The 25,121-nt window shown below is 38.0% G+C and overlaps 11 protein-coding genes and 2 pseudogenes across 13 annotated transcripts; 6 read left to right on the top strand and 7 right to left on the bottom strand.

The window, feature by feature from the left end:
* The first annotated feature begins 749 nt into the window (after positions 1-749).
* Positions 750-3,154, top strand: BDF20DRAFT_864324 (uncharacterized protein). The gene is made up of 3 exons (XM_053080721.1): positions 750-1,104; positions 1,191-1,319; positions 1,395-3,154. The coding sequence occupies exons 1-3, from the start codon at positions 1,002-1,004 to the stop codon at positions 3,080-3,082; spliced, it is 1,920 nt and encodes a 639-aa protein (XP_052937186.1). The 5' UTR covers positions 750-1,001; the 3' UTR covers positions 3,083-3,154.
* On the top strand, positions 3,155-4,979 carry BDF20DRAFT_864328 (general substrate transporter). Its single transcript, XM_053080722.1, has 2 exons — positions 3,155-3,256; positions 3,337-4,979. Exon 2 carries the CDS (start codon positions 3,629-3,631, stop codon positions 4,952-4,954), a length of 1,326 nt encoding a protein of 441 aa, XP_052937187.1. The 5' UTR covers positions 3,155-3,256; positions 3,337-3,628; the 3' UTR covers positions 4,955-4,979.
* Positions 4,980-5,116: 137 nt separating this feature from the next.
* On the bottom strand, positions 5,117-6,871 carry BDF20DRAFT_905677 (uncharacterized protein; the record flags this gene model as incomplete). Its single annotated transcript, XM_053083190.1, has 5 exons — positions 5,117-5,318; positions 5,370-5,694; positions 5,761-6,260; positions 6,341-6,705; positions 6,782-6,871. The coding sequence occupies 5 exons, from the start codon at positions 6,869-6,871 to the stop codon at positions 5,117-5,119; spliced, it is 1,482 nt and encodes a 493-aa protein (XP_052937188.1).
* Positions 6,872-8,244: 1,373 nt separating this feature from the next.
* On the top strand, positions 8,245-9,590 carry BDF20DRAFT_834629 (uncharacterized protein; the record flags this gene model as incomplete). The annotated part of the gene is made up of 4 exons (XM_053078756.1): positions 8,245-8,278; positions 8,351-8,487; positions 8,579-8,702; positions 8,794-9,590. 4 exons carry the CDS (start codon positions 8,245-8,247, stop codon positions 9,588-9,590), a joined length of 1,092 nt encoding a protein of 363 aa, XP_052937189.1.
* Positions 9,591-9,735: 145 nt separating this feature from the next.
* BDF20DRAFT_818611 (uncharacterized protein) lies at positions 9,736-10,302 on the bottom strand (the record flags this gene model as incomplete). The annotated part of the gene is made up of 4 exons (XM_053077387.1): positions 9,736-9,867; positions 9,931-10,019; positions 10,053-10,124; positions 10,200-10,302. Coding segments are annotated over 4 exons (396 nt in total), but the record flags the coding sequence as incomplete, so codon positions are not given.
* A 407-nt stretch (positions 10,303-10,709) lies between these two features.
* On the bottom strand, positions 10,710-10,782 carry BDF20DRAFT_t72 (annotated as a pseudogene). Its single transcript has one exon. The product of its transcript is annotated as a tRNA-OTHER (tRNA).
* A 2,123-nt stretch (positions 10,783-12,905) lies between these two features.
* Positions 12,906-13,697, top strand: BDF20DRAFT_1000018 (uncharacterized protein; the record flags this gene model as incomplete). Its single annotated transcript, XM_053074583.1, has 1 exon — positions 12,906-13,697. One exon carries the CDS (start codon positions 12,906-12,908, stop codon positions 13,695-13,697), a length of 792 nt encoding a protein of 263 aa, XP_052937191.1.
* A 1,597-nt stretch (positions 13,698-15,294) lies between these two features.
* Positions 15,295-16,024, bottom strand: BDF20DRAFT_817734 (uncharacterized protein; the record flags this gene model as incomplete). Its single annotated transcript, XM_053077287.1, has 2 exons — positions 15,295-15,650; positions 15,709-16,024. The coding sequence occupies 2 exons, from the start codon at positions 16,022-16,024 to the stop codon at positions 15,295-15,297; spliced, it is 672 nt and encodes a 223-aa protein (XP_052937192.1).
* A 3,893-nt stretch (positions 16,025-19,917) lies between these two features.
* Positions 19,918-19,990, top strand: BDF20DRAFT_t65 (annotated as a pseudogene). The gene has a single exon. The product of its transcript is annotated as a tRNA-OTHER (tRNA).
* A 915-nt stretch (positions 19,991-20,905) lies between these two features.
* BDF20DRAFT_912180 (uncharacterized protein) lies at positions 20,906-21,732 on the bottom strand (the record flags this gene model as incomplete). Its single annotated transcript, XM_053083923.1, has 3 exons — positions 20,906-21,320; positions 21,387-21,436; positions 21,565-21,732. 3 exons carry the CDS (start codon positions 21,730-21,732, stop codon positions 20,906-20,908), a joined length of 633 nt encoding a protein of 210 aa, XP_052937193.1.
* A 165-nt stretch (positions 21,733-21,897) lies between these two features.
* BDF20DRAFT_864357 (Oligomerization domain-containing protein) lies at positions 21,898-23,013 on the bottom strand. The gene has a single exon (XM_053080723.1). It carries the CDS (start codon positions 22,921-22,923, stop codon positions 21,988-21,990), a length of 936 nt encoding a protein of 311 aa, XP_052937194.1. The 5' UTR covers positions 22,924-23,013; the 3' UTR covers positions 21,898-21,987.
* A 277-nt stretch (positions 23,014-23,290) lies between these two features.
* BDF20DRAFT_955769 (uncharacterized protein) lies at positions 23,291-23,553 on the bottom strand (the record flags this gene model as incomplete). The annotated part of the gene is made up of 1 exon (XM_053084913.1): positions 23,291-23,553. A coding segment is annotated over exon 1 (234 nt), but the record flags the coding sequence as incomplete, so codon positions are not given.
* On the top strand, positions 23,505-24,636 carry BDF20DRAFT_864360 (uncharacterized protein). The gene is given in 5 exon segments (XM_053080724.1): positions 23,505-23,902; positions 23,914-23,993; positions 24,056-24,278; positions 24,418-24,454; positions 24,527-24,636. The coding sequence occupies 4 exon segments, from the start codon at positions 23,914-23,916 to the stop codon at positions 24,616-24,618; spliced, it is 432 nt and encodes a 143-aa protein (XP_052937196.1). The 5' UTR covers positions 23,505-23,902; the 3' UTR covers positions 24,619-24,636.
* Positions 24,637-25,121: the final 485 nt, after the last annotated feature.

Raw genomic sequence — 25,121 nt, forward strand, 5'->3', positions numbered from 1 at the left:
AGTGTAAAAGTTTTTTCTGCTTCAATTTTTATATCAATCAACAAATCAGTACGATTTTCAGTGCCCGCTACAGCGCTGTACATATTTGGTAACTGTCAAAAATGGCGCATTGGCAGGAACGCAACAAAAAATATACCTACTTTTTGAGGGCTTTATGAAAGGTTTGGTTGTCAATTTAGGCCCTTTAATAAACGTGTGGCTGGATTACGAACAAATCTATGCTTTGCGTAAGACACCTTTAGGTTTGTTCATATTTAGCATTAGCAAATTTTATGGTGTGTAAAGCACAATAAATTTCGATTCTGTAAGAAATTGTGTATGCAGAAGACACGAGATACATTCTACAAGCCAATAAAGAGCTCAAACGTTGTTATAAAGAGCATCATTACATAAAAATTGGCTACTAATCTTTGATTCATGCATTTATGTAGAATACTCTCAAATTCCTGCAAAAATAAAGAATACGCCAGCTCGCTAAAGCAATCGACTTACTGAGTAATCGAAAAGTACGTACAGCACATGAGTGGCCATTTGTATGTTCTAGACACGTAAATAGTGAGCAAAATTGAAGGCTCCTGTTGATATGACTCATGAAAGAGCAGTATCTTTCGGATCTCTCGAAGCGAAGGGCTGACCACAAGAATCAAGCCAACATTAATCCTAGTTTAAATGGATGGCCGTGAAACGCTTCAGACAAAGTTAACTGATGACATGGTATTTCCTTCAATTTTATCCAACTTTGTCCAATTCTTTTTTTCCGAGTACTTTGCTTAACCATAATTCATTTTTACTCATTATTAAAAGTTAATCAAAGCCGTTCTTTTTGAAAGTTTTAAATTGTTTATTTTCTATTCTTATTCTGTTGATTCAAGCTTCATTTTCTACCTTCTTTTTGTTATCTTTATCCTATTTTGAAATTAACGTCCTTCCTTTACCTTTAAAAAGCTAAATTTAGTCAATGGTTTCCAAAGGTAAGAACGAAACACTTGACATTGCGATAAATGCAGATCCAGTTCCAAATTATCTTTTCATCGCCTGTCAAAATAGGTGCCCTTGATCAAATTCGTGATTTACAATCCTTCATAGACAATTTTCAAGTGCAAGGTAATTTTTATCTGCAGAAAATAATCCGAATCCTGTCATTTAATGATCTATGCCACTGACCCACGTAGTGAATCTTCAAATAAAAGGCGCAGATGCATTTAATCAACCATACGGAACATTATTCATAGATAATGAAAAGACAGAGCTGATACAGACAGAGCAATTTCCTTTATCAGAGACCCCGTTGGTTAAACAAACTACTGTATCAACAGATTCTGTCACAGAAACCGCAAAGCAATCATTAATGATAGCCCGTCGTCTACTGGAGAACCGTTTGACGAAAGCCTTACCGCATCCTGAGCAACTCCAAAAACCAAATGCAAAAATTGAGGAAGAGCCTTCCTTCTCTCTTAACGGTGGAAAGGTTTTAGTAGTGGAGCCTGAGGAGCTCGGTAGCAGGGCTAAACTATCTTCTGATCTTTCCTCGCTTTTACACAATCGCAATGATACCGAAAGGAAAGTAAGGGACGATACAATGCATTTGACCAGACCCTATCAATATCATGAGCACGCCCCAAGGCCGCAGCAGTCGCAATATGATAAAGCTCCTATGCCGTATACAGATCCGTGCTTTATCAATATAGCTCCAACGGATGATTCGTCTCATTTTCTGACACCGCAGCACATAGCTTCACCCCCAACAGTGAGGTCAAGAAGAGCTTCTATATCAAGTAGGAAATCAGCGAAAAGCGCAAAAAGCACAAAGAGTGCCAAAAGTTCTAAAAGTTGTAAAAGCCCTAAAAGTATTAAAAATGCAAAACGACAACACCTGCAAGAGAAGAAGTTAATGCTGCAACAGCAAAACAGAATCGATCCTTCAGAACAGACGCCAGAAAAACAGTACAAGCAAAAGTATATCCCTCGCACATATGAGGAAATGATGCGAATATCTGATACTCAAGAGAGAATGAAATTCTACGAAAAGACAATCGACTTGTGCTTAAAGGCGGAAACACCCATCGGTGTATGGCGGAAAAAATTGGATGAGAAAAATACTGGTCATAGTGCCTGTACTAGTAAGACCAATACGGCCAGGTCGACTCCGGTGAGTACAAGAAAATTGATACACAAACAAGATCTCAGCAGTAGTGGCATCCCTACGAATTCACAGCATGAAGCGCAGACTCACACAGCAAAATCGGCTTTGCGCCATAAACCCACATCTAAAAATATGTCTCAAACTATTCACCCACTGACCAAGAAAAAACCTTATCCTTCAAAGCCTAATTTGAAGGACCCTAAAGATAACGCTATCAGTACCTGTGATACAGATGGAAGCAATAAAGTACTTGTGAGAACATTCAGTAAGTTTAGCCTAACACCATCAATGAGACCTAACCACTTTAGAGCAACTTCTTGGCATCAAGACAACTCGTACTCTCATGATGAAGCTGTTGCACACAAAATAATACCTCCCGTCCCTTCCAGCAATAACGTACGCAGATTTCCACACCCCTCTCATCAGAAAAACCGTGTTTCTGCAATTTCTACAAGTCATTCAAAAGAGCAGCTACTCACAGACCAACTCTATATCAAAGATAAAAATTACCTCAATGCATGGCCATCAGATTATAAAACAATAACCGAAATACGTGCTTCGGCAACTCCCAATAAGCCTATACGTAGACACAGCTTAAACACCATTGGAACCAACAACCCACGTAGCACACTTACAGCAACGTACGCCACCGATGACAATATAGAACATTTGAGAAATATTTTACCTCAGGTGGATATGTATACTTTAAAAAACGCATTAATAGAAGCCAAAGGTGACCCTGTTACAGCTGTTTCTGTCGCCTTGAGTCTGTTAAAGAAACAAGAAGAGGAGGCAAACAAAATCCAGTATTCTCACCAACAACATAATGCTACCAATGACGCTTCGTATTACCTGCCGTCACAAAAGCTACACCATAAGAAAAGCTTTATATCAACGATGAAAACGTCCACAGCTAAATTATTTAAACTCAAGAAATAATACCAAATTTGGGTATGGCATGAAATTTGTATGATGCTGTGTGTTATTCTCAAGTGATCATCCAACTTTCAAACAGGAACCCGAATGGTTCGCTTGTTGCTCTTTTTTTTTCCCTTTTATTGCTCCTTTAATTTTCTTTATTGTTATTATTAGTATATTATATACATCTTTTAAGTGTGTATTAGCAAATGTCAATCGTGTCTGAATAGAATAAAATTCAAATAATTTCTTCCAACCCTTTGAATTTCTGTTAGAGTCATATTATGTCCTCGGAAGGACCAACAATTTATTTGATATTTGTGGTGGTGTCCATTTTATTGGTAACTGGATAACAAAGAGATAGGATTTTTCAAAATAGTAAATGGAATAAACATTTTCATCATTTTCTTGAACTGCTAGAGCGGCTTTCAGTATGGATATCATAATGGGGAATTAAATACACCCCAGTCTGTCATTTCGAAATGTACTGCTACCCCCAATGCACCTTCACTTGGCAGCAATGTCAGTCTTGACGTTTCTGCAGGTGTTTTACCACCTTGTATACCCATGTCCGATTCGCAGTATGGATTAGTCGTTTCCATACTCACGCTCGGCGGTCTTGTAGGTGCTCTGTCTGCCCCACACTTTAACGACAAATACGGCCGACGTCTGACTCTTTTAGGCACCAACGCTTTTTTGGGAGGCGGATCCCTTTTAGCAACGCTTGCAAGCGTACCAACACACATGATGATCGGTCGCTTACTATCAGGAATAGGCGTTGGAATGGTTACGGTAGTCGTACCCGCGTACATTTCGGAGTGTGTCCCTGAGGCACGACGTGGATTCTTTGGTGCTTTGACACAATTATTTATTGTTATAGGCATTATGGTAGCTCAAGTACTAGGCTTGGTATGGTCCAATTTGGAGCGTTGGCGATATATTCTCTTTATAGGCGTATTATTGGCAGTAGTTCAATCTGTGTTCTTTTTGCCGTTTTGCGTTGAGTCACCAAAATATTTAGCGTCCTTGCCAGGAGGACTCAATCGAGCTAAAAAGTCTTTATTGAGATTACGAGGAACTTCACTAGAAGAAGTAGAGGACGAAATAAATGACTGGCGTAGGGATTGGGCAGCTCATCATGCTGATCGTCATCAGCAGCTCGAAGAAGAAGAAGAAGTGGCAACGGCAGCTTTCCATAACGTCCATCCTCCTTCTTCTCACGTGAACGTCTGGGAATTCCTTCGATCAAGCTATTTTCGACGGCCTCTACTGATTGTTCTCCTACTACAGCTATCACAACAGTTGTCCGGCATCAACGCTGTCATCTTTTATTCAACTTCCATTATGTCAACAGTATTTCCTCACGCATCAGGCTTAATAACTGTTTCCATCTCCATTGTCAATTTGATTGTCACTGCAATTTCTGCTGTTTTGATGGATAGAGTAGGTCGCCGCTCGTTATTCCTTTTATCTGCTAGCTCAATGGCTTTGATGGGTATCTTATTGGGTTGGAGTATTGAATATGGATATAGCATGCTATCTGCAGCTGCCATCCTTGGGTTTGTTGCTGCTTTTGCTATTGGACTCGGACCTATTCCGTTTTTAATGATACCTGAAGTGGTTGAGACACGAGCAGTAAGTAGCGCATGTTCTGTTGGATTGGCTAGTAATATGATTTCAAATTTCGCAGTGTCGGCTGCATTTTTGGAATTGAGAAATTGGATGGGTCAAGGCCAGGTGTTTTACATATTCGGAGCAGCTCTTGCAGGCCTTATTGCCGTCGCAATCATGATATTGCCAGAGACAAAAGGAAGAACAGCTGAAGATGTTATTCGATCAGGTTATTCGATATATCCTTGCCATTATGAACAATTGCACGTAGCAGAAGATTGAATAAAATATAGTGAGAGTATATCTTCCTCTGGAATGCCAAAAAAAGTTTTTTATTATTTGAGAAAAGCGGAATAGTTGATGTACGATTATTAGGGTATACAATGGTCAAATGGATATATACACAAGTCCAACGTTGTAGAAGTCACTGCACAATATTGTTGGTTATTCTTCTTCTTCTTCTTCTACTATAATAGCATCGCTCAACACTTTATTGCTATCATCATCCAACATATAAATAGCTGAAGTAGGCGATGAATTGTTTAAGTGCGTATTAGCACAGTTGTTTACGCAAGCATCCTCTACTTGATACTCTTTATAAGTACTGTTTCGATTGCTACTGCTGCTTAAAGAATCTATATCAACACTAGTAGCACGGACCGTATTGCTGGCTTTTCGTTTCTGCTCCATGAAATACTGCCTATATCTTTGGTAAGGGAATGTATCTGCTACCTCTATTGCATCTGTAGGAAAGACCCATTCCAGGTACTTCCATATCAAGTAATCCAGGGCCATCAGCATACAAAATATTTTCCCGGCATACAAACCACAGCCGTAATAGCGTCTTAGCCGTTCAATCAATGGTGAATTTCTGGTTTGGTAAACTGAGGCGTAGACTTTTTCTGTACGTTCTGCTACATTAGACCAGTTGTACATCTCTTTCAACTCGTCGTTGAATTTGCTTGGGTCAACCTTTCCAAATCGTAATTTGTGGATTGCTTTCGAAACAGCTATCACTAAATCTATTATAAATCTTCAGTTACTGCTGCTGATGTTCATCTTTCGTTACAAAACGAGTGTTCTATTACCATCCTCCTCAGGGCTTGCATAATTTATCATATGACTGGGTAAGACTTCGGGCACACCGCCTACTTTTGTACTCACAACAAATAATCCTGCGCATGCCGCTTCCACTATCGCAATACAGAACGCTTCTGTCAAGCTCGTATTCAAAAAGATGTTTCCTTGAATCAATACATTTCGCACTTCATGATGTTTTATAGGTCCCAACAATTTTACTCGTTCATGTAATAAATGTTTTTCTCTCATCTGCTCCAGGTCGATCCGCTTGGGTCCATCACCGCCAATGATAAATCGCACCTGTTTATACATTTCGCAAATACGCGGTATAATGGCGATCAACAAATCTACGCCTTTACGATAAACAAGTCTACTGATGACCACGATGGTAATATAGTTTGGATCTGGTCGAGTAGGATCCGGTAAGAACTGAGAGGCTACAACAGCATTAGGTATAACAGACACATGTCTTGGTGATAAAGCTGCTCTTAGTACTGTATTTTCTTTACTATCACATTGGGGAATTTGGACATGTGAGCCTTCTACAAACGCGGCTTCATTGACGCATGACAGTGATTGGGCAAATACCTTGTATGAGAGACGCAGATAACATGATCTATATCACTTAGCGTAAATTTCAATAACTTATTGGTCAAAATAGAAGATGCGTCGGCGAATCCAAACAACGAGTGATCTGTAAATACGGCCTTTAATCCCATGGTTTTACTATGTAAAATAGCTTCATGACATAGCGAGGAAAAAGCGCCATGACCATGCACAATTTGAATACTTTCTCGGATGACAATATGTCGAAATAGAGGAAAGAAGCCGTAAATAGTAGGTAGAGTGGCTTCTGCATAAATGACTTGAGTTGGGACATAATAAACTTTCAGACCGTTTGTTAAATAACGAACGCCTGTTCTGCGACCATAAGCATGGGTGATAATAACGACCTTCATTGAGCATTAGGGAAAGCAGGATGTGAGTTTGCTGATGTTCAGATGATTAGATGAAGAAGATCGCTTTTACTTTATGGCCTCTTTGTATCAAACGTTGCGATAACTCGTATAAATGACTTTCTACTCCACCCATATTTGGATAGAAGAAGTCTGACACCATACTATTGTTTCCAATATGTCAATACATTTTCGCCTCATTACTGCCATTGTGATCCTGATCGTTTTCGTTACCAGATATTATACAACATATTAGAATATTATTCCATGCTTGCTTTTTTTACACGTGGAAAAGGAAAAATTAAAAAACTCTAATGCAGTGTTCGTATTTGAAAATGCACAAAGATTTAAGCGCCACCAATAAGTAACGGACGCTTCGTAAACATTTCTTGTCATTACACGGATATCACCTATCGCCGCATCAATTATTAAAACTTCATGTAGCATATAGCAGGTTAAATTAGTTTTCAATGACACTGACCCAACAGTGCATTTACTCTACGCTGGCGAAACAGCTCGAAGGGAAAAATCAGGAAACGTAGAAGCAGACATAATGAATAGCTTTCTGAAGGAAACCGGGTTGACAAATCGAATTGGATTTTGGTGCAATGATCAAAAGGCCCATTCATACGTTTAGAAAGGTTTTGAGCAGTATAGAAAATTAGTAGAGATCACCCATGGATCAAAGCGAAAATCTATGCATCCTCGGTGGATATGCTACTCATTGAAGCCCGTTCTGAACCTGCAAATTCTAAAAAAGTCGGAAAACCAAACGACATGATAGAAAACCCAATGCCTTCATGTTCCGTCGTGTTCCCTTAAAAGCTTTAATTTCAAAGCAAGAAAAAAAAAAAAAAAAAAAAAAAAAAAAAAGCCTACAAGAACTTGATCGTAAACGGTGATGCTTCTTATTAACAAAGAATGGTTATGCTTTATATTTTTGTGACCTTTGATGTGAGTTTTTATAACTGATACGGCGACAGGTACATCTGTATTGATGACGAGAATATGTTATTGATCATCCCTTCCTTTTACTGTTTAACGATGTTCTCTTGATTTTAAGCAAATAACTTTTTAATTCCGCAATTGCAGCTTTTTTTTTTTTTTTTTGGGGAAAAGAAACTGGGTGATCATTTGAAAATAGAAAGAAAAAGGGCTTGTGACTTTAAAGCAACTCTTTTATGGAAGGCTGGAATAAAAAAGATGAAGCTTGTTTCATAGGCACACATTATCATTGAAGCCGACAACAATTTTCATATATAGGATTTCAATTGATTTCTTTAGCCTTCTTTTCCTTTTCTTCTTCTTCTTCTCCCTCTCTGTATTATAGCTTTCTTACATACTGTTCTTCGAAAAACCTTCTTATTCGGCTGCTCCATTACAACCGCTACACTTCCAGTTGAAGGATTGAAGAAATATATCATAGAGTGTACATAGCTTCATCAACACAGCAAACGTGCAGATTTAATCATCTATTTGCATCTACCATACTACTACTGTATTTATTCTTTCAGACTCGTTTCAATTTCCTCTACTATGTCTGTTACTGATAAAAAGCCTCTTACGAACGGTACTTATGAAAACTTTACGGCATTCGGACCAATGTATCAGTTGTGCTAACAGTTATCACTTCTAAATATAGAAAATGCATTTGAAATCTCGCCTAATCAATTGAGAAGGACCTCATCTGATATTTCTATTATAAACAATGTTCAAGCGGATATTACAAGCTCGTTAGTTTCTCAATTAGCTCAAGGTTATGACTTTAAAATCAATTTGGTAAAGACAGAACTATCAAGAACAATTACACAAAAAAAAAAAAAAAAAAAAAAAATAGGATCGCTAGTGTAGACTAACCATGCAAATATAGCCACCCACGGATAGGCTGGTTCGAATTTACTGTGATGGCATCTACGATTTATTTCATTTTGGGCATGCAAAAGCTTTAGAACAAGCTAAAAAGGCTTTTCCCAATGTCTATCTGTTAGTAGGTGGTAAGTTGAACATTGCAATAGACAGTATAGCCCATGTTCAGTATCGTTTCATGATGACACTAATTTATTTTAATATAAAATGTACTTTTAGTCTGCAACGATGAGGAGACACATAAACGAAAAGGTAGAACTGTTATGACGGATAAAGAAAGATACGAAGCAGTTCGTCACTGTAAATGGGTAGATGAAGTCATTGAAGATGCACCATGGACTGTAACACAGGAGTTCTTAGACCAACATCAAATTGATTATGTTGCACATGATGCCGAGCCATATCAATCTATTGAGTCGGGGGATGTCTACGCTTTTGTGAAATCACAAGGTAAATTCTTACCAACTCAACGTACAGACGGTGTCTCCACATCTGATTTGATTACACGTATTGTACGTGACTACGATGCTTATTTAAGACGAAACTTGAAACGCGGTGTTTCTGCAAGAGATTTGAATATTTCGTTTCTGAAGGAACAGCAAATCAAGACGAAAGAAAAGCTGAAGGAGGTAACTACAGCTGTTATCGATCAGCTAGATCTTTGGGAATGCCAGAGCCATCAAATGATCTCTGGTTTCGCTAGTTTGTTTGGTGCTGAACAAATAGTGGGTTCCTTTTTAGCAAAGAGAAAATTGATTCACAGTGGTACAACAACGCCAACGTCCTCTGGAGCACGTACACCGCTGAAAAGAGCCTCATCCGAACAACCTCGCGTTTCCATGTCATCTTTATTATCGGATTATTCGTCATCTTCAGCAGCATCTACTCCACAACCCGCATCGCCATTAACATCACCAACTTCCATTGATAACTCTAAAGCGTCTATCATTGCCTCCATCACAGATACCACTAGCTCTATCCCTTCATCTACCAACACGGCCATCAAATCTGCATAGAAATGTTTCTCTCGCATCCGCTTACTATTTAGTTTTTCCATACTAACATATAACCTATTCTGTTACAACCAGAAATATCTGTCAACGAAATTTGCCCATCTCTATATTTAGATTGATAGAGAAAAATAGATAAATAAACCTTCGTCTATTTTAATTCTTTAATCTTCTCAATGGTATCTTCGTCTAAATAAGACTCAGCTTTCCATAAAGCTATACAGCCCGCTAAATGCTGTTGTGTTGCAAAGCCTTCTCCACTAACGACACTCTTAATTGATTCCTAAACAAGTTTAGCTTTTAGTATTGTTTGAATTTTTCTGGAAATGGATTCAGCGAGACTTACTTTAACCGCGTACTCTTGGTCGAACATATCGATACAATCCCTTATTAACTGAAGTTCATACGGTAGTCTGTTATTGTCGTTACTGCCTTCTGATGGTGTACACACTAAGGACCCCACATTACTACTGTCCTCAAATCCCGCCGTTTTCACTAGCGATGTATATTCATCGATCATTGTGTCTAACACTTCTTTGACTAATTTAAATGCGGAAAACTTAACAAACTTTGAAAAGTAAAACATTATGATAATTTGTTCTGTCTCTATTTTACGTTGTTCCAAAATATTCTCAAACGTGTTAGAAGGCTGATTGCCAAGCGTGTGTTGCGATAGACACTGTTCGCCTTTTTCATTCAGTTTTTTCCATTTATCTAAACTGAAGTATAAGGTATTGAAGATTCGTCAGAAGCTTTGTTTTCCTCGTTCAAAGTCTCATCAAAATACTGCTATATGAATGTCTCTAACCATGTTTTAAAATTGTTTGTGGAGATTCGGCTCATTACTGTAATTCAGCAGGAAGAACAGAGAAAATTCTTTTTGTCCTTTTCTTTATTTTAAGAATCTCTCAATAGCCCGCTTTTGAATAAAGTAAGGATGAGCAGCCATAAGATGAAGCAACCAACAGCCCCTTTTCTCTCCCACTTACGCAAACACACACAAAAGCTTCTTTTTTTTAACATGAAAACATATGGAAACAGTAACGCAAAAATAAATTATTGTGAAGGGAATAAGTCAGTAAAAGGAATATATACATGCTACATGCTACATGCTACATTGAGTTTAGCTTATCCCAGGACTCGAACCTGAATAAGAGTAAAGAAATACTCCTGCTTTAACCAGTTAAACTAGATAAGCAAGTATGGGAATCTTGGCCTGAGGTCTCCTCATAATCCTTACAGAATGTAACACTTGCTCAAAAGAAAGAAAACTATGGAACGTGGAGAGGCTTGGATTATCAAAGTTGAAGTCCTAAGCTAGGTCATAAAAGGTACTCTGCCAAAAAAGCAGGTGTTCGGTTTGCTCCCCTCGCCAAGCGCTTCGCGATTATGATTAAAGCTTCAGACAGACAAAACAACTCTTGATAACCAAGTGGTATATGAGGGGAAACATAAAAAGGGGAAGGTGTGAAGGCAATGACAAACAATCTACCGCCGTTCTTCAGTGTTAGGATCCCAGAACACGACAGATGACCGCTCAACCCCAACACTAGCGACAGAGGGATTTACAAGGCCCAGTTAAACTGTCCTATGGTCTGCCGGTGTCAATTAAGAACAAGATCAATGGGAATAAAGAACATGGTTTGCAGTAGACTGCCGCCAAAGCCGAGGAGCAAGCGTTACAGAGGATATAAGTAAACGAAGGCCGTTAATGTATGAAAAAGAAGAGAAGAAAAAGAGACCTCCAAAGAGAAAACATGGGGGGCTTTTTATAACAAAATTTTCTTCTTGTCACGCGACCTCCAAACAGTCAACGATACAAGCCTCCTTATTCTTATGTAAGTAGTCTCTTCCTTACTAGAATATATGCCTACAAAATTATCGTGGGATATTTTTTATTTTGAAATTCGGTTTACAGAATTTTAATTGATTTTGGCATTATTCAGGCAACTGACTTGGCTATGTAAGATGTGTCGCCATGTGAACACTTATATACTGAACAAGGTTGCTTGACGTACTGGTATTATTCACTCAGGTTCTTTTACTCTGCTTTTGATATATATAACTTTTCTTTTTTTTTATGTCTTTTTTTTTCGAAACTGAAGTTCACTACTGATCAAGGATGTGTATAGAGATTCAATAGTTGAAGTACATTTGTCTTACATTGAAGCTTATTATTTTTAATTGATACATTTTTATCCATGTCTTTAATGGGGAGTATCACATTTTGAGTTAGAACCAAGAAATAAGGGTTTAATGCATCTCAATGTTACCCTATGGAAACAGTCTCATTGTTGCTTTCGGAACTCGCATAAAGTGATATAAGCCCAAAACCAAGCAACCAGAAATATGGTCTCAAGAAACCGAACTTATACATTTATTGATTGTAATGTCGTCTTTAACTATTTTTCTTCCAGCAGAACTACTATGTCTAATTGACCATGATAAACCTTCTTATACAACCACTCTTATCAAAAAGTCTTGATTGAACGAGTTTACGTTTTATTTGTAGACACTAAAGTGCTACTTTTTCAATAACTCTCCAAGTAAAAACGGAAGCGAAAAAGGACATTTGATGCAGATCAGTTACCATTATTGAACGCTTATGATTAAAGTTGCAATACTACCTGCTGTCGTCTTCAGTACTTTAGATTGTACAGGTTTTTAAATCAAGTACTGCAAATTTGCTTATATGATAAAAAGCATAGCAGTAGTAATAGTATTAGCTCATCATGTCTGATATTTTTATTTTTACTTTTCAAATAACAGTGTCTTAAATGGCAATCAATAACAACGATAAGTATCCTTCAAAAAAAGCTATGCAGCAGTTCACTACTGGAAATACTGGAAATAATGGCTAACGCTCAAAACTAATGGTCTATAACTAAGCTGCACAAACTCAGAGATGCTATAATAAACGTGAAGCCCTCTTCGAATATCAATGAGTTAATGTATTAAACAGTATTGAAGTGTCTAAGAATCCATTGAGAATCATGCTACCACAAACGGCAATTTAAGAAGAGCTAGGGTTTTTTTGGTGAGAAACCAAAAACTGTCTAGGAAACTTTTACTTACAAGTTAATGTCAACCCACGACTTAGAAACTGAAACTTACAAAAAACTTCCCTTCTGCGGCTGCTCAGGATAACATAGTATATATTAATTTTTATTCTTAATTTTATCTTTTTTTTTTTTTTTTTTTTTTTTTGTTTCTTCTAATTATCAAAAATCTTTTTTACTACTGTTGCTTGATTGCCTTGTACAGCTATATTTACGATATTATTCTCTTCAATTCTTTTCTGACAGTAATATTGAAAATAACATGCCGCCCTCCTACTCCGCTCGTCGCAAGCGCTTAAGCGCACGAAAAAATTATGAATCATTAACCTGTGTTGCATGTAACAGCCAACACAAAAAATGCAGCAAGGATATCAATCATGACTTTCCGTGCGATCGCTGTGAAAGACAGGGTATCAATTGTCAACAACGACCTTATGTTAGGCCACGTGGTCGCCCCCTAGGATCCCGAAATAAGGTGAGAAGGTCGAATCCTACTGCAACCATCGCCGAAGAGATCTCCTTAATGGCAACTTCTCCTCCCACTGTATCCGTAAAATCAACTTCAACAAAAAATATAGGTACTGAACAGCTTTCATTACTTTCTCATCGATTTGCCCAAGACGCAGAAATTAACGCAGAAATTATTTCACCATCCAATGATGAGAACAATCATACAACAACGATGATGACTTCCACTTCGATTATTACTACGGAAAACGAGCGTTCTTCTAGTGTTGCGGATGATGATTTCGCTGCTCCTCTTGTTGTTGTAGGATCAATTGCTGATGAAACAATGTGGTGGTGGTGTACATCAACAGCTATATCAACATCTTTTTCATCCGTCCAGCCTCCCTCTAATATTTCTCCTTTCGAGGTTCCGGCTTGCTGGCCAAACGGTAATGGAGCAATTACGAATCAGCTTGCTCCTCCTACACCGCTCGATGCTTTCTACAACATGCATGAGGTGAATAATAGCAATACACCCACCATTCTTTCTAAATACTCCGATGATGAAGCACTATTAAGCTCTACTCTAAATGAAATATCACTTTGATTTTTCTTCCTTATGCAATTAATATAATCATCAAAAAAATTACTACCCACTAATCTAATAATACTTACTGATAATAATTTAAGCTTATGTAATAAATAATACTGATAGCAATAAAAAGAAAAGAGTAAATCAATTATAGTCCTTTACTGTTGCCTTGCTGTCCGCCGATTTATCGTTCTTGATTTTTGTAATCTTTTCCTTGTAGTTTTCCATTGCTACTGTTTGCTAACACAATAAATAAAAATTTGCCATTTTGCAATCCTACAAGACTAATTCATTCGACCGAGCAGCATCAGCAGCAAGCATTAGTATCTACATCTTCTTTTAAGTACTGAATAATAAACAGTTGTTACGCCCTCATCATGATTCCACATGGAATTGAATTAAAGGCATAGGATACTCTTCCTCATTGAAAAAATATCTCTTTTTTATCTATTGCATTCTTAGCTCTATTGCATAGCGATATTATTGTACTAGAATTATAAAAGCATTTTATTCCTAGTGCTAATGGGCAAAGAAATTTTTACGCGAAATTTTTATTAAAATTCCTCCAGTTTGCAATCTGCAGATGAAAATCAAAAATACCCCTATTTATTTTGCAAATTTGCTGTTGCAAAATAAATCATTAACGTTGCATTTTGAGCTGTAAGATACTCCTGTACAAAAAGCAGCTAAGCAAAAACAATAATTGCAGCATTTGCATCTGTCATCGCTCGAGTATTCACAATGCGCTGTTGGTACAATAATGGCGCTTGTATTTTCTTGTTCAGCTCTTCTAAATGCACTAATTCCTACTGGACATCGCAAAAATGAATTGTTATTATTTTACACAAATCCATACAGTATGCCTTTGAGCAATGCACAGTTACGGTCATAAGTAAGAATAATGCACGGAAACCTAACAAACAACAACGGCTTATATGAAATGGCCAAGGAAAGAAAAAAAAAAATGAAGCTAGCAGTCGACAGCTCGTGTTAGTCGAGGCTATTCATACTAGGTGGAAAACTTTCACACGATTATATGCAGTAGTTTCATTGAGTGGCATCTCTGATAGAAATGCTCATACAATCGCAACGTTTCTCAATAAATGAGTGCAGCTATAAAAGCTCCAACATTCCTAACTATAAAGATTGCATTTTTCATTACGTTCTATTAAAGATGGTTTTTATTTATTGGCAATGTTGGAAAGTTAAGGGTATGGTATCTAAGTAGTGATATATTCAACAAGGATGTTGACTGTACAAATTCTAATTGATAGATATAGTTAAGTGGATGAAAATCTGTAGCACTCTACTAGGTGGATGGTATAAGCTATCATATTAAGCTTTATCTTTGTCTTTGTTATCTATGATGGGTGAAGATGATGTTTTTGAAGCTGCGGGTGTGATTTGTGTAGTGTTTTCAGCTGAACCCATATATTCATTCGTTAAAAAGTCAAACTCTTCATGTTGTTGAGTTGCTTGATATACATGATAGGGCACCAACATCTTTTTTGATTTATCTGTGGATTCCTTTTCTTCTTCTGAGCATATTTCCGTAGATTTTTTAATTAACCTTTTCAAGAACACTCGAGTAGCCTAAGAAAAAAACCTCCAGTCAACGAATGTATGGAAACATCAAGGGAGAACGTTGAGAACTCACCTGTGCCATTATATTTCCTACAGTCAATCGTTGTACCATAGCGGATGTGACATCGAAATTCGGTGTAGGGCCTTGCAAATTTCCATCTTTTCCAAATAACATATCATTTGCCGTTATACTCTTCAATCTTAATTGGCCTAAAACAGACCAGATCCAGTCCAAAGTGCGTTCATTTGCAATATCCATCGTTTCAGCATCAAGTGCCCATTTTTCAACTCTTTCTGATATGCCCTCTATATCGTTGTTTGGATGAGTCCCCACAAATGCAGGCTCTCGACCGTCGTCCATATCCACATCGACATCCATATTTTCTAGCAGAAACACTATGTTAGTTTGCACATATATCAGACATCGCAAAATTGTACTTACCCGTATCTTTTTGTTCATCCCAGCCCGGTTCTAAAGTATTTAACAATAAGTCAACGCTGGTTAATGAGCTAATAGCAGTGGCACGCTTTTTACTATTCCATCCTTTCGGAGCCTGGGGGCACTGATCGTCTGAATTGTCGTTATGTTCCTCACGTAAACTACCACAAAATTTGCAAAAGCCTAATGGATGCATTAGAGAATCATCTTCTTCGGAAGCTGTTGTATTCGTATTTTCCAAATTGCTCGTAATAGGGGTATATTTATTAGTTTTACACCAGAGAATGACGTCCCTCGTAGTGAGAGCTTCCGCTGCCATTCTCAAAACATTATCGCCCGCTTCAATGGCACGTTTTTGTGTCTCTACACGAAGAAGTTTCGCACGATGCCATTCCGTAGCCTTTCTTCTGCCAACAGGCCATTTTTTGAATTGTTTAGTACTTATTGCGCAGCTATAAGGTAAAGGAGATCCATCTGAACCTGTATTCAAAAAGTGAAAGAAGAGTTGATGAATAGCTGTAGGGAAAAAAAAAATTGAAAAAAAGAAGAATAGAGAAACTCTTTCAACATTACCAGCTCGAATAATAGGATATCGTTTTACACATTCCTTTAATATACCGCCCAATAAACTCGTTCTTTGTTTCACTGCAGCTAGTCCAGGGGTATCGGTCGCTTTTGCTTCTTTTGATTGTGGTGCTGCTGTTGCGGATATTGCTGATGCAGGCGAGGATGGCACTGTTGAGGAATCAGTGAAATCAGTATTTCTATCCAGCTCAATTTCTATGCTCCGTTCTCCTCCCAGCAATTGCTTCCCTGAATGAGTATCATCCAGTTTTAACACATGTATTATGTCTACAGATTTGTTACGACGTTTATCCACAAAGAATAATTGCACACGAATGGGAAATTCACCCCATCCCAAGCGAGTCAGTTTAAAAGGAGCTGCAGTGACATCAATGACATCATGCGGTTTGTAACTGGGATGCAAATGAAATCGGGCACAGGTAATGAAGGTAGAAACCGGATGTGATTGTGGTGGCTCAACGATATAGATCATCCACTTGTGAGTAAATTGTTTAAGGCTGGAATCACGTCGCTCCAAAGGAATGAATTTACTGACGTTGCCAATAATGATACGGCGCTTTACGTAGAATCTGGATCCGCTTTCAATCGTATTAGCCTCCCCGTCAGTATTGCTAGAGGTAGTAGCCGATATACTGGCAGGTACTGTTTCGATTTTGGGCTTTGCTGCATCAGTTTCAGTAGCAGGAGTAGTATCAGTATTGTCTTCAACTTTACTTTCGTTCTCGTTTGCTGCTGCTGTTGTTACTGACGAGCTGGCAGGTGTACTAATAGGGGTGCCGACAGGGCTGCTGACAGCAGATGGTTCGTTGTTGGTCTCTTTAACTGTTGTAGGTTCTGTGGTAGGTACAGATGTCGGTGTTTCTATGATGGGTGTAGTCTCTTTATTATGCTCCTCTTCTGCTAATTTGCTGCTTGTTGCTGCTCCTGCTGTTGATTTTGCTGATTTTGTTGTTTCTGCTGATTCTGTAGCTTCTGCTGATGCTATAGCTTCTGCTGATTCCGCTACCTGTGCTGCTTCTGCTGCTTCTGCTGCTTTCCTTTCATTTTCTAAATCCATATCTATATCTTCTTCGAAAACCTTTATTGATGGCTATGAAATACAAATAAAAGTGAATAGACTGAAACGTTGCATATGTTCAACAAACGATCCCTTACCCTTTCTAACTTCTTTTGTTTCCTGTGTATCGAAAAATACGAGGTGGTAAGATAAATATTCAATAAGTGTCTTTGTCTTTGACACTACAATTACTTACTTTGCTACTGGGATAAAGTTCATAACAGGCCGTAATCTAGCTGGGCTATCCATAGGTACTTCAGATTCATCGACTGGAGTGCCGCATTGTAATGCCATTTGCTCATAAGGGCCAAATTCTAACCCATGAGATATTCGACAATGGTTTAAAAATCCTTGTTGATTGGCAAAATCATCTCTATGACAAGCAGGGCATGCTAAGCTGTAATTTGAGCTCATTTAATATACGAATGGACTAGGTATGCAATGCTGATATAATTTTTAATGCTTTCTATCTTTACCTAACATAAGTGCCATCTTGTCGTCTGCCATACAACTTGCTCTTCTCTGCTGTTCTATACACTTTTCGTCGAGGTTGTGCAATTGACGGTGGTGTAGAGGCTCTACTGTGGCTATAAAGAGCTTGCGGACCTCCGTGATAATATGCTGCTGAACGTCGTGTATAATGCGCTTGCTCAGGCATGTTAATAGCCAAGTGCTCTTTTTATACAGTTAGACAATAAATTAGCTTGATTTACTAAAACCTTCGTATAGATAGTCTGATTATACCATTGTCTACTGCTGTTTTCAAATCTTGAAGTGCGGCTTCTGCTTTGGCGATTTCCTGTTTGATCGTGGCGATCTCTTTCTGTTTCAAATAAATCTCCAGATCAAACTGGTGATCTATGATATCAATAATTTTCTGTTTTGTTGCCTCATCTAAATCAGTCAATTCAGAAGCGATAGACTTAGCACATAGTAATAAAGGATCTGAAATGAAATAATGTGAGTCATGCGTAAGATCTGTACCAGTTGCCAACTGAAATGTGGTTGATTTCGTGCTCAGTGGATTAGGTTCTGCCTCCTTATCCACATTAACGTCCATGAGTATTGTTATCACTAGGTTAAAAAAGTAAAAGTGCAAGTGGATAGACAGTATGACGAAAAATAAAATTACGGAAACTGAAAACCTGATGCTGCATGAAATCGGTCACAGCAGAACAAAGGAATTAATTCAACTTTTAACTTGTGAACTCATTATGGGAACACTTGAAACTTCTATTTTTTAAAATGGGAAGGGAACTTCCATGTGATTTACTTATACCCTCAATGTGGCTTTGAAATTAGAGTGAAATACTTTCATATGAACAGGTCGCAATCATTCAGTCTAATAGTTAACAAGCAAAACGCCAACCGTAAGGTATTTTACTCTATCATACTTTTCTCTCTTAAATGTTTGGGTACATTAATAGGGTTGTCGTTGAGCGTATACGTGTTCGTCCAACATTGTCTATACATGTAGTATTGCAGTGGTAGTGTATACCAAATGCAGCATTCATTATAGCGATATTAAAAGAGAACGTTTGACTTTTGCATACTTTTTATCGTATACGCATTTGAGAATTTTGGGTAGTTCCAATAATTGAATAACGTAGAGGGCAATTCTGTTGTTGTTGCTGCCGTCGCTTTAGTATTTCGATTCAAAAGCAAGTAATCATTATTAAGGTGATTGCTGTATATGAAAATATTCCATCCTGAAGGAAGTGGCTAACGCTCTTAAGTGAAAACCATCTCCCTAAACATAAGCCTACTAGGAAAGAGCAGCTGGTAAAATCGGAATGCATAGGTAGTAACCAGCAGAATTCGCTGAGGTTTTAAGAATATAATAGCTTGCTTTGATTTACAAAAATTTTTGTTGAAAGTGTATCCCACGATAATTTGTAGGCATACATTCTAGTAAGCAAGAGACTACTTACATAAGAATAGGGAGGCTTGTATCGTTGACTGTTTGGAGGTCGCGTGACAAGAAGAAAATTTTGTTATAAAAAGCCCCCATGTTTTCTCTTTGGAGGTCTCTTTTTTTTCTCTTCTTTTTCATACATTAATGGCCATCGTTTACTTATATCCTTTGTAACGCTTGCTCCTCGGCTTTGGCGGCAGTCTACTGCAAACCATGTTCTTTATTCCCATTGATCTTGTTCTTAATTGACACCGGCAGACCATAGGACAGTTTCACTGGGCCTTGTAAATCCCTCTGCCGCTAGTGTTGGGGTTGAGCGGTCATCTGTCGTGTTCTGGGATCCTAACACTGAAGAACGGCGGTAGATTGTTTGTCATTGCCTTCACACCTTCCCCTTTTTATGTTTCCCCTTATATACCACTTGGTTATCAAGAGTTGTTTTGTCTGTCTGAAGCTTTAATCATAATCGCGAAGCGCTTGGCGAGGGGAGCAAACCGAACACCTGCTTTTTTGGCAGAGTACCTTTTATGACCTAGCTTAGGACTTCAACTTTGATAATCCAAGCCTCTCCACGTTCCATAGTTTTCTTTCTTTTGAGCAAGTGTTACATTCTGTAAGGATTATAGGAAAACCCCAGGCCAAGATTCCCATATTTGCTTATCTAGTTTAACTGGTTAAAACAGGAGTATTTATTTACTCTTATTCAGGTTCGAGTCCTGGGATAAGCTAAACTCAATGTAGCATGTAGCATGTATCATGTATATATTCCTTTTACTGACTTATTCCCTTCACAATAATTTATTTTTGCGTTACTGTTTCCATATGTTTTCATGTAAAAAAAAAGAAGCTTTTGTGTGTGTTTGCGTAAGTGGGAGAGAAAAGGGGCTGTTGGTTGTTTCATCTTATGGCTGCTCATCATGAGTTTATTCAAAAGCGGTTGTTACTTCGTTGGTATGGTTTGTTTGTGTTGTTTGTTACGATATATGCATTTGTTGTTACTATCTCCAAAATGCTATCTTTTTGCTTTATTAGTTACGCGTATTTTATTTAAGAGGATTTTTTAATTGTTATTGTATTTTTAATCACTAAATAATTATGTAGAAAAGACTTTTATTGTAGTAGTTACAAAATACATTTCATTTCCCTCCATTCAATGCTCATATTCATGGTGTAAGAGAGTAAAGACTATTGTTATCGCCGTCTTTATAGCTGAAACAAGAGCGTAATAGTGGCCTCTTATTAGTGTAAGAGAGGCTGCATTCATCAGAAGCAATTGGAAGAGAAGGAGAAGGGAGGGGGGAGTGGGGGGGCGAAGTTTCTTTAGCAGAAATAGTTACTGATTCTCAGGGCTGTGTCTTATGTCTCAACCCATCGAGATTTAAAGGTTAAGCATAAATTGGATTATAAGGGCTTCCCTTTGGATTCATTTTATTTTTGATGCCTTTGGAACTTGACACAGTTTTAAGGAAGAATTACTACAATACTGAACCCATAAATGTATGACATCAGTATCTTGCCATATTAGCCTTATAATTGCGTTGTTGGGTTGTGATACTCATGTCATTTTTGTCCGAATAGTAGTTTTTGTAGTCTGGTTTTCCTTAAAGTGGTTTTCTATAAGATCCTCATTGCTGTTAATGCGATTATTGTTTCTGTGGCGAAGGTAGTAGCGGCTGAGTTGTTTTGGTTTCTTGCACTGTTCCATATTCATGGGTTGCTCTTTTAGCACCTCCCGCATCATCCATTATCTTGTTTTCTTTGTCATCATTATTAGTGGTATCTATATTGGTATCCTTTTGACCGTTAACATGGATTTCTTCCTTCTTAACAGCTTCTGCTTTCTGATCTCCATTTTGCTGTTGTGAGAGCTTTTCCTGTAAATGACTATCCCACTGTCCACTGCGGATAGAATTTACCTCGCCTGCCAGCTGGCTAAACTCACTCAAATTGTTCTTCAAGCTTTCTTTAATCTCTTCCATACGTTGAGCATAAAGATGTCTGGCTACCCGAACTACCACCGGCATATCATTTCTCAAATCATTTCTTGACATGTGGGTACTACTATAAAGATTGTTATTATATCCTCTTGTGCCTCAGTAACTCCATATCTAGCATTAGACTTACGTTTCACTTTCCAGTTGTTCAACTAACAGATAATATTGAAAAGAACAATTCTATAAGATATTGATTTTTTTTTTTTGTTGGTGAGATGGTTTGTATACGACAGATTTCTTTTCTACTGCTTTAATTAGACTGTGTAAGTGTTTGAGGCTTCATTGCCCCCAGCCCATGTCTCTTTTACCTTTTGACTGTAAAAGTCAGATGGACGATTGATTCCTTGTTGTCGAATGAGTTCATGTTGCTTCAATACACGAGCCACTTGAAACCACATATTTTCGCCATATTTATGCACAGCTTGTGTTAAAAGCAATTTTTCGAGAATGGTCCATTCATGATTGTTTGCTTGCATTACATATATAAAACAGGTTTAAGTAAAGCAAAATATGTGTTTTTTATTGAGATCCCGTAGCAACAACCAGAAAAGGCCAACTTAAAGTCTAGCATTAAATACACGCGTTTTCCAAAAATCAGAAAAAATTGTGCCTGAAAACAAAATAGCAGTTACAAATTAGAGAAATAAAAAAAAAAAAAAATCAGTCTATAATGGTTACAATCAATATAAATACATTAGGAAACAGTAACTAAGATCTTCAAGTTTTTAAACTTATTTTGCCGCTTTTTCAATATTTTCAAGTGACATAGGCTGCGTAGGATCTGTCGATATCGTCTCTTGCCACAACTTCTCCAATTGATAATGTTGTCTTTGTTCTGGTGTAAATAAATGCACCACAATACGTCCCAAGTCTACCAACACCCAACCTGACTGATCTTCCTTTCCTTCAATCCTTGGTAAAGCCTGCTCTTTTAATGTTTCAGGGTGGGCCTGTATCGCTTTCTTTACTACCCCTCTTACATGCTCAGCAATAGAGTTCAAATACTTGTTTCCTTTATCAGTTGAGGCAATGATCATGCTATCGGCCCAATCACATTTTTGTCGTACGTCCAGAACAGTAATATCGTCCATGTTACTTTCCTCCAAAAGACTTTTGATGGTATCAGCGGTGAGAGTGCCGGTTTCCATAAGTTTTTGCGAAGCTTGTTGAAGGGCTAAACGGTTCTCAAGATGTTTACTAACAGCACCTTCGACAGCCCGCCGTTGCCATAAAGGTATAAAGTCTTCCTCTGAAAGAGGCTGGGAATCGTTGTAATCGGGATCAACAAACCATTCTGTATCCACTGCATCACTTTCGTCAATACTATCATCAAAGCATTCTTTCGTTTTGGAAAACAGTTCAGGATAATCTTTGGGATCTATTTCTTCTAAACTGTCTTCTTCCTCCTCCTCAGTCTTTTCAATATCCCTAGTTGTTGCTGTTGAGTTATTGGTACTGGGGTCATCGCTGAATCGATCAAAATCAGCAGGTTTTTGATCGCTAAACCATCGTTTATAGTTCGTACTGTATTTATTCTGCAACATATTCCTTGAATGGCAAGTCAGAGCAGCTACTGTTCTAGATGTTTGACATGTTGAAAATGCAAAGGTTTGTTGAGCAGTAAAGGCTCTAATCGCTTGCGCTCTAAATTTTGAGAACAGAGCCATATTTTCCCGTGAAAGTAAAAAGGAGGGGTTGACAATGGAAAAATTATAATTTGTGAAAGGGTCCCTTCTATCATGCAAAAATTCGCAGCCAGCTCAATACAGTGCTAACTAAGATTAAACATGATTTTTATTACATAATTTTAACCCAATGGGCACACAGATAAACTACATATCAGGTCAAAGTACATGCAGGAACTAAAAAAAAAACCAAAAAAAAAACCCTAAAAGGTAATAGAAAAAAAATAAAAAAATAAGGGATCACAATGCAGACTAGGTAAAAAATCGGGACAATTAAGTAATGATCGTAGTGGACGCATAAAGCCAGTCTAGGAAGGGCTGTCCTAATGTTTCTGACGGGGGTAGAGGACATTTTCTCGTGCTGAAGATAGTCGATTTCATAAAGAAGCATTTGGACAATTGACCGAGATATACTCCAGTTAACTGGGGCGTTGGCATGCTGTTTTAAGGGTTGAGTGGGGAGTTGGTTCAACAAATGAGAAATGGGGTCAACGACAGTTGTCGGAAGTTGCAGGCGGTTATGCATTTGTAGGCATTCAATGGAGTCTTTACAGCTGCGGTTGGCTTCAACAATGTTAATCATGAAATACGCAGTTGCAGCAAAGGTGAAAGAGCCAATCTTGCGGGCTATACGAGGAGAAGCACTTATTTGAAGAAATTAGAAGAAAGGAAAGGAATAACGTCCATTGAGTCATCGCTGCTTTCACCGAAGGCTGTGCCCAAAGAGGCCTATATTGTGTACTTGAAATACACATTACAACATCTTCAGACACTATTTGACTTCTACAGCTTTAAATCGGCGCAGTTAAACTTCAACAATTACCAAGGCAAACAACGAGCAGATGCTGAGGTAACTAATGTGTTAATTGACGACGGTCGCAAGTATATAGGAGGAAAAGAAAACATACAAACAGAAACAAGAAAAGGAAACGACGACTGAAGAATGGCCAGAAGAAGACAAAACGGGAGCGTATGGAGGCTCAAGAGGGAAAAAAGAAAGAAACAATAAAAGAGGAGCCGAAGAGAAAAGAAGAAGACGTTGACTTATGCAGGTAAGCGTTCTTGGTGGTAGGTGGCTATTCTTAAGGCACTTAAAGATCTACTTCTGATACAGAAACAAGGAAGATGAACGTAAAATCTGGCTCCAAGAGAAGTTTATGAACAAAAGGCTAGTCATGACTCTTGTCGGGTTCGGGACGGGGATGTTCGGAAAAAGCACAGTAAGAATGAAAAGGCAAATCTCTGGTGTCGCAGGTGTCCTCTACAAAACCCTACTAAATAGGCAGAAGCAGCAGCTTGTTGCGGTAGTCGATGTTGATGATTATTGCACGTCGCAGGTAATTAACCTTTCCCTTAAACTGTGGAATATACGCCGCATTTCTATGAGCCGTTTTTCTATATGTCTTACTTATACATGAACATTCAAATATTAAATCTGCAACAACTGTTTTCTCAAGAATATGGAAAGCGTAAAAGATCGGTGCTGGTGCACGTTGTTACAGTACGAAAGTTTGTAAACACTGCCACATACTCTGGCAACGTGATATAAGCGCTTAAAAAAATATGATGACTATTGCCACTTCAGTTTGGGTATGTCATGGAAAACCCTCACAATTTATTCCACAGAATTGCCGTAGCGAAGACGGTGCTGTCGATTCCTCCAACCAGGCGGCTTAAAGATGCTTACGCGTTTAGGTTTACCTTGTAAAATTTCTTACTGTATAATTCTGAAGTTTTTATTAAACTGCTGTTTGACGTTTCGATATACTCAAACAGGTCACATTGTATATTGCCTTGTTTGAGTAAGAGTAGGTCGCACATTTGGCATTGAGCATTTGGCCGGAAATTACAGTTATTCTTCCTATTTGAGTATGAGCAAATATATTATGAGGCTGTGGTTTGCTTAGATAAATAGAGCTCTTCTAGTATAGTTTTCAAAATAACGGTTTTTGACTACAAAGGCATAAACTCGCAACATCAGCAGTTAAAAACCGTTTCTCGAATCTGACTCGACGGGGAAAAGATCAAACGGCTGCATAGAGCATTACTATCCTCAACGAACAGAGCTTGAACAGTTTAGGGCTGTTCTTACGTCTCATTTTCTGATCATTACACCTTCCCAAACATAGCAGCTCTATTTATTAAAGACTTTACGTCCATCATTTAAGCAACCCGATTTA

The sequence above is a fragment of the Mycotypha africana genome (assembly GCF_025528875.1).
Source record: "Mycotypha africana strain NRRL 2978 chromosome Unknown BDF20scaffold_4, whole genome shotgun sequence".
Lineage (NCBI taxonomy): Eukaryota > Fungi > Mucoromycota > Mucoromycetes > Mucorales > Mycotyphaceae > Mycotypha > Mycotypha africana.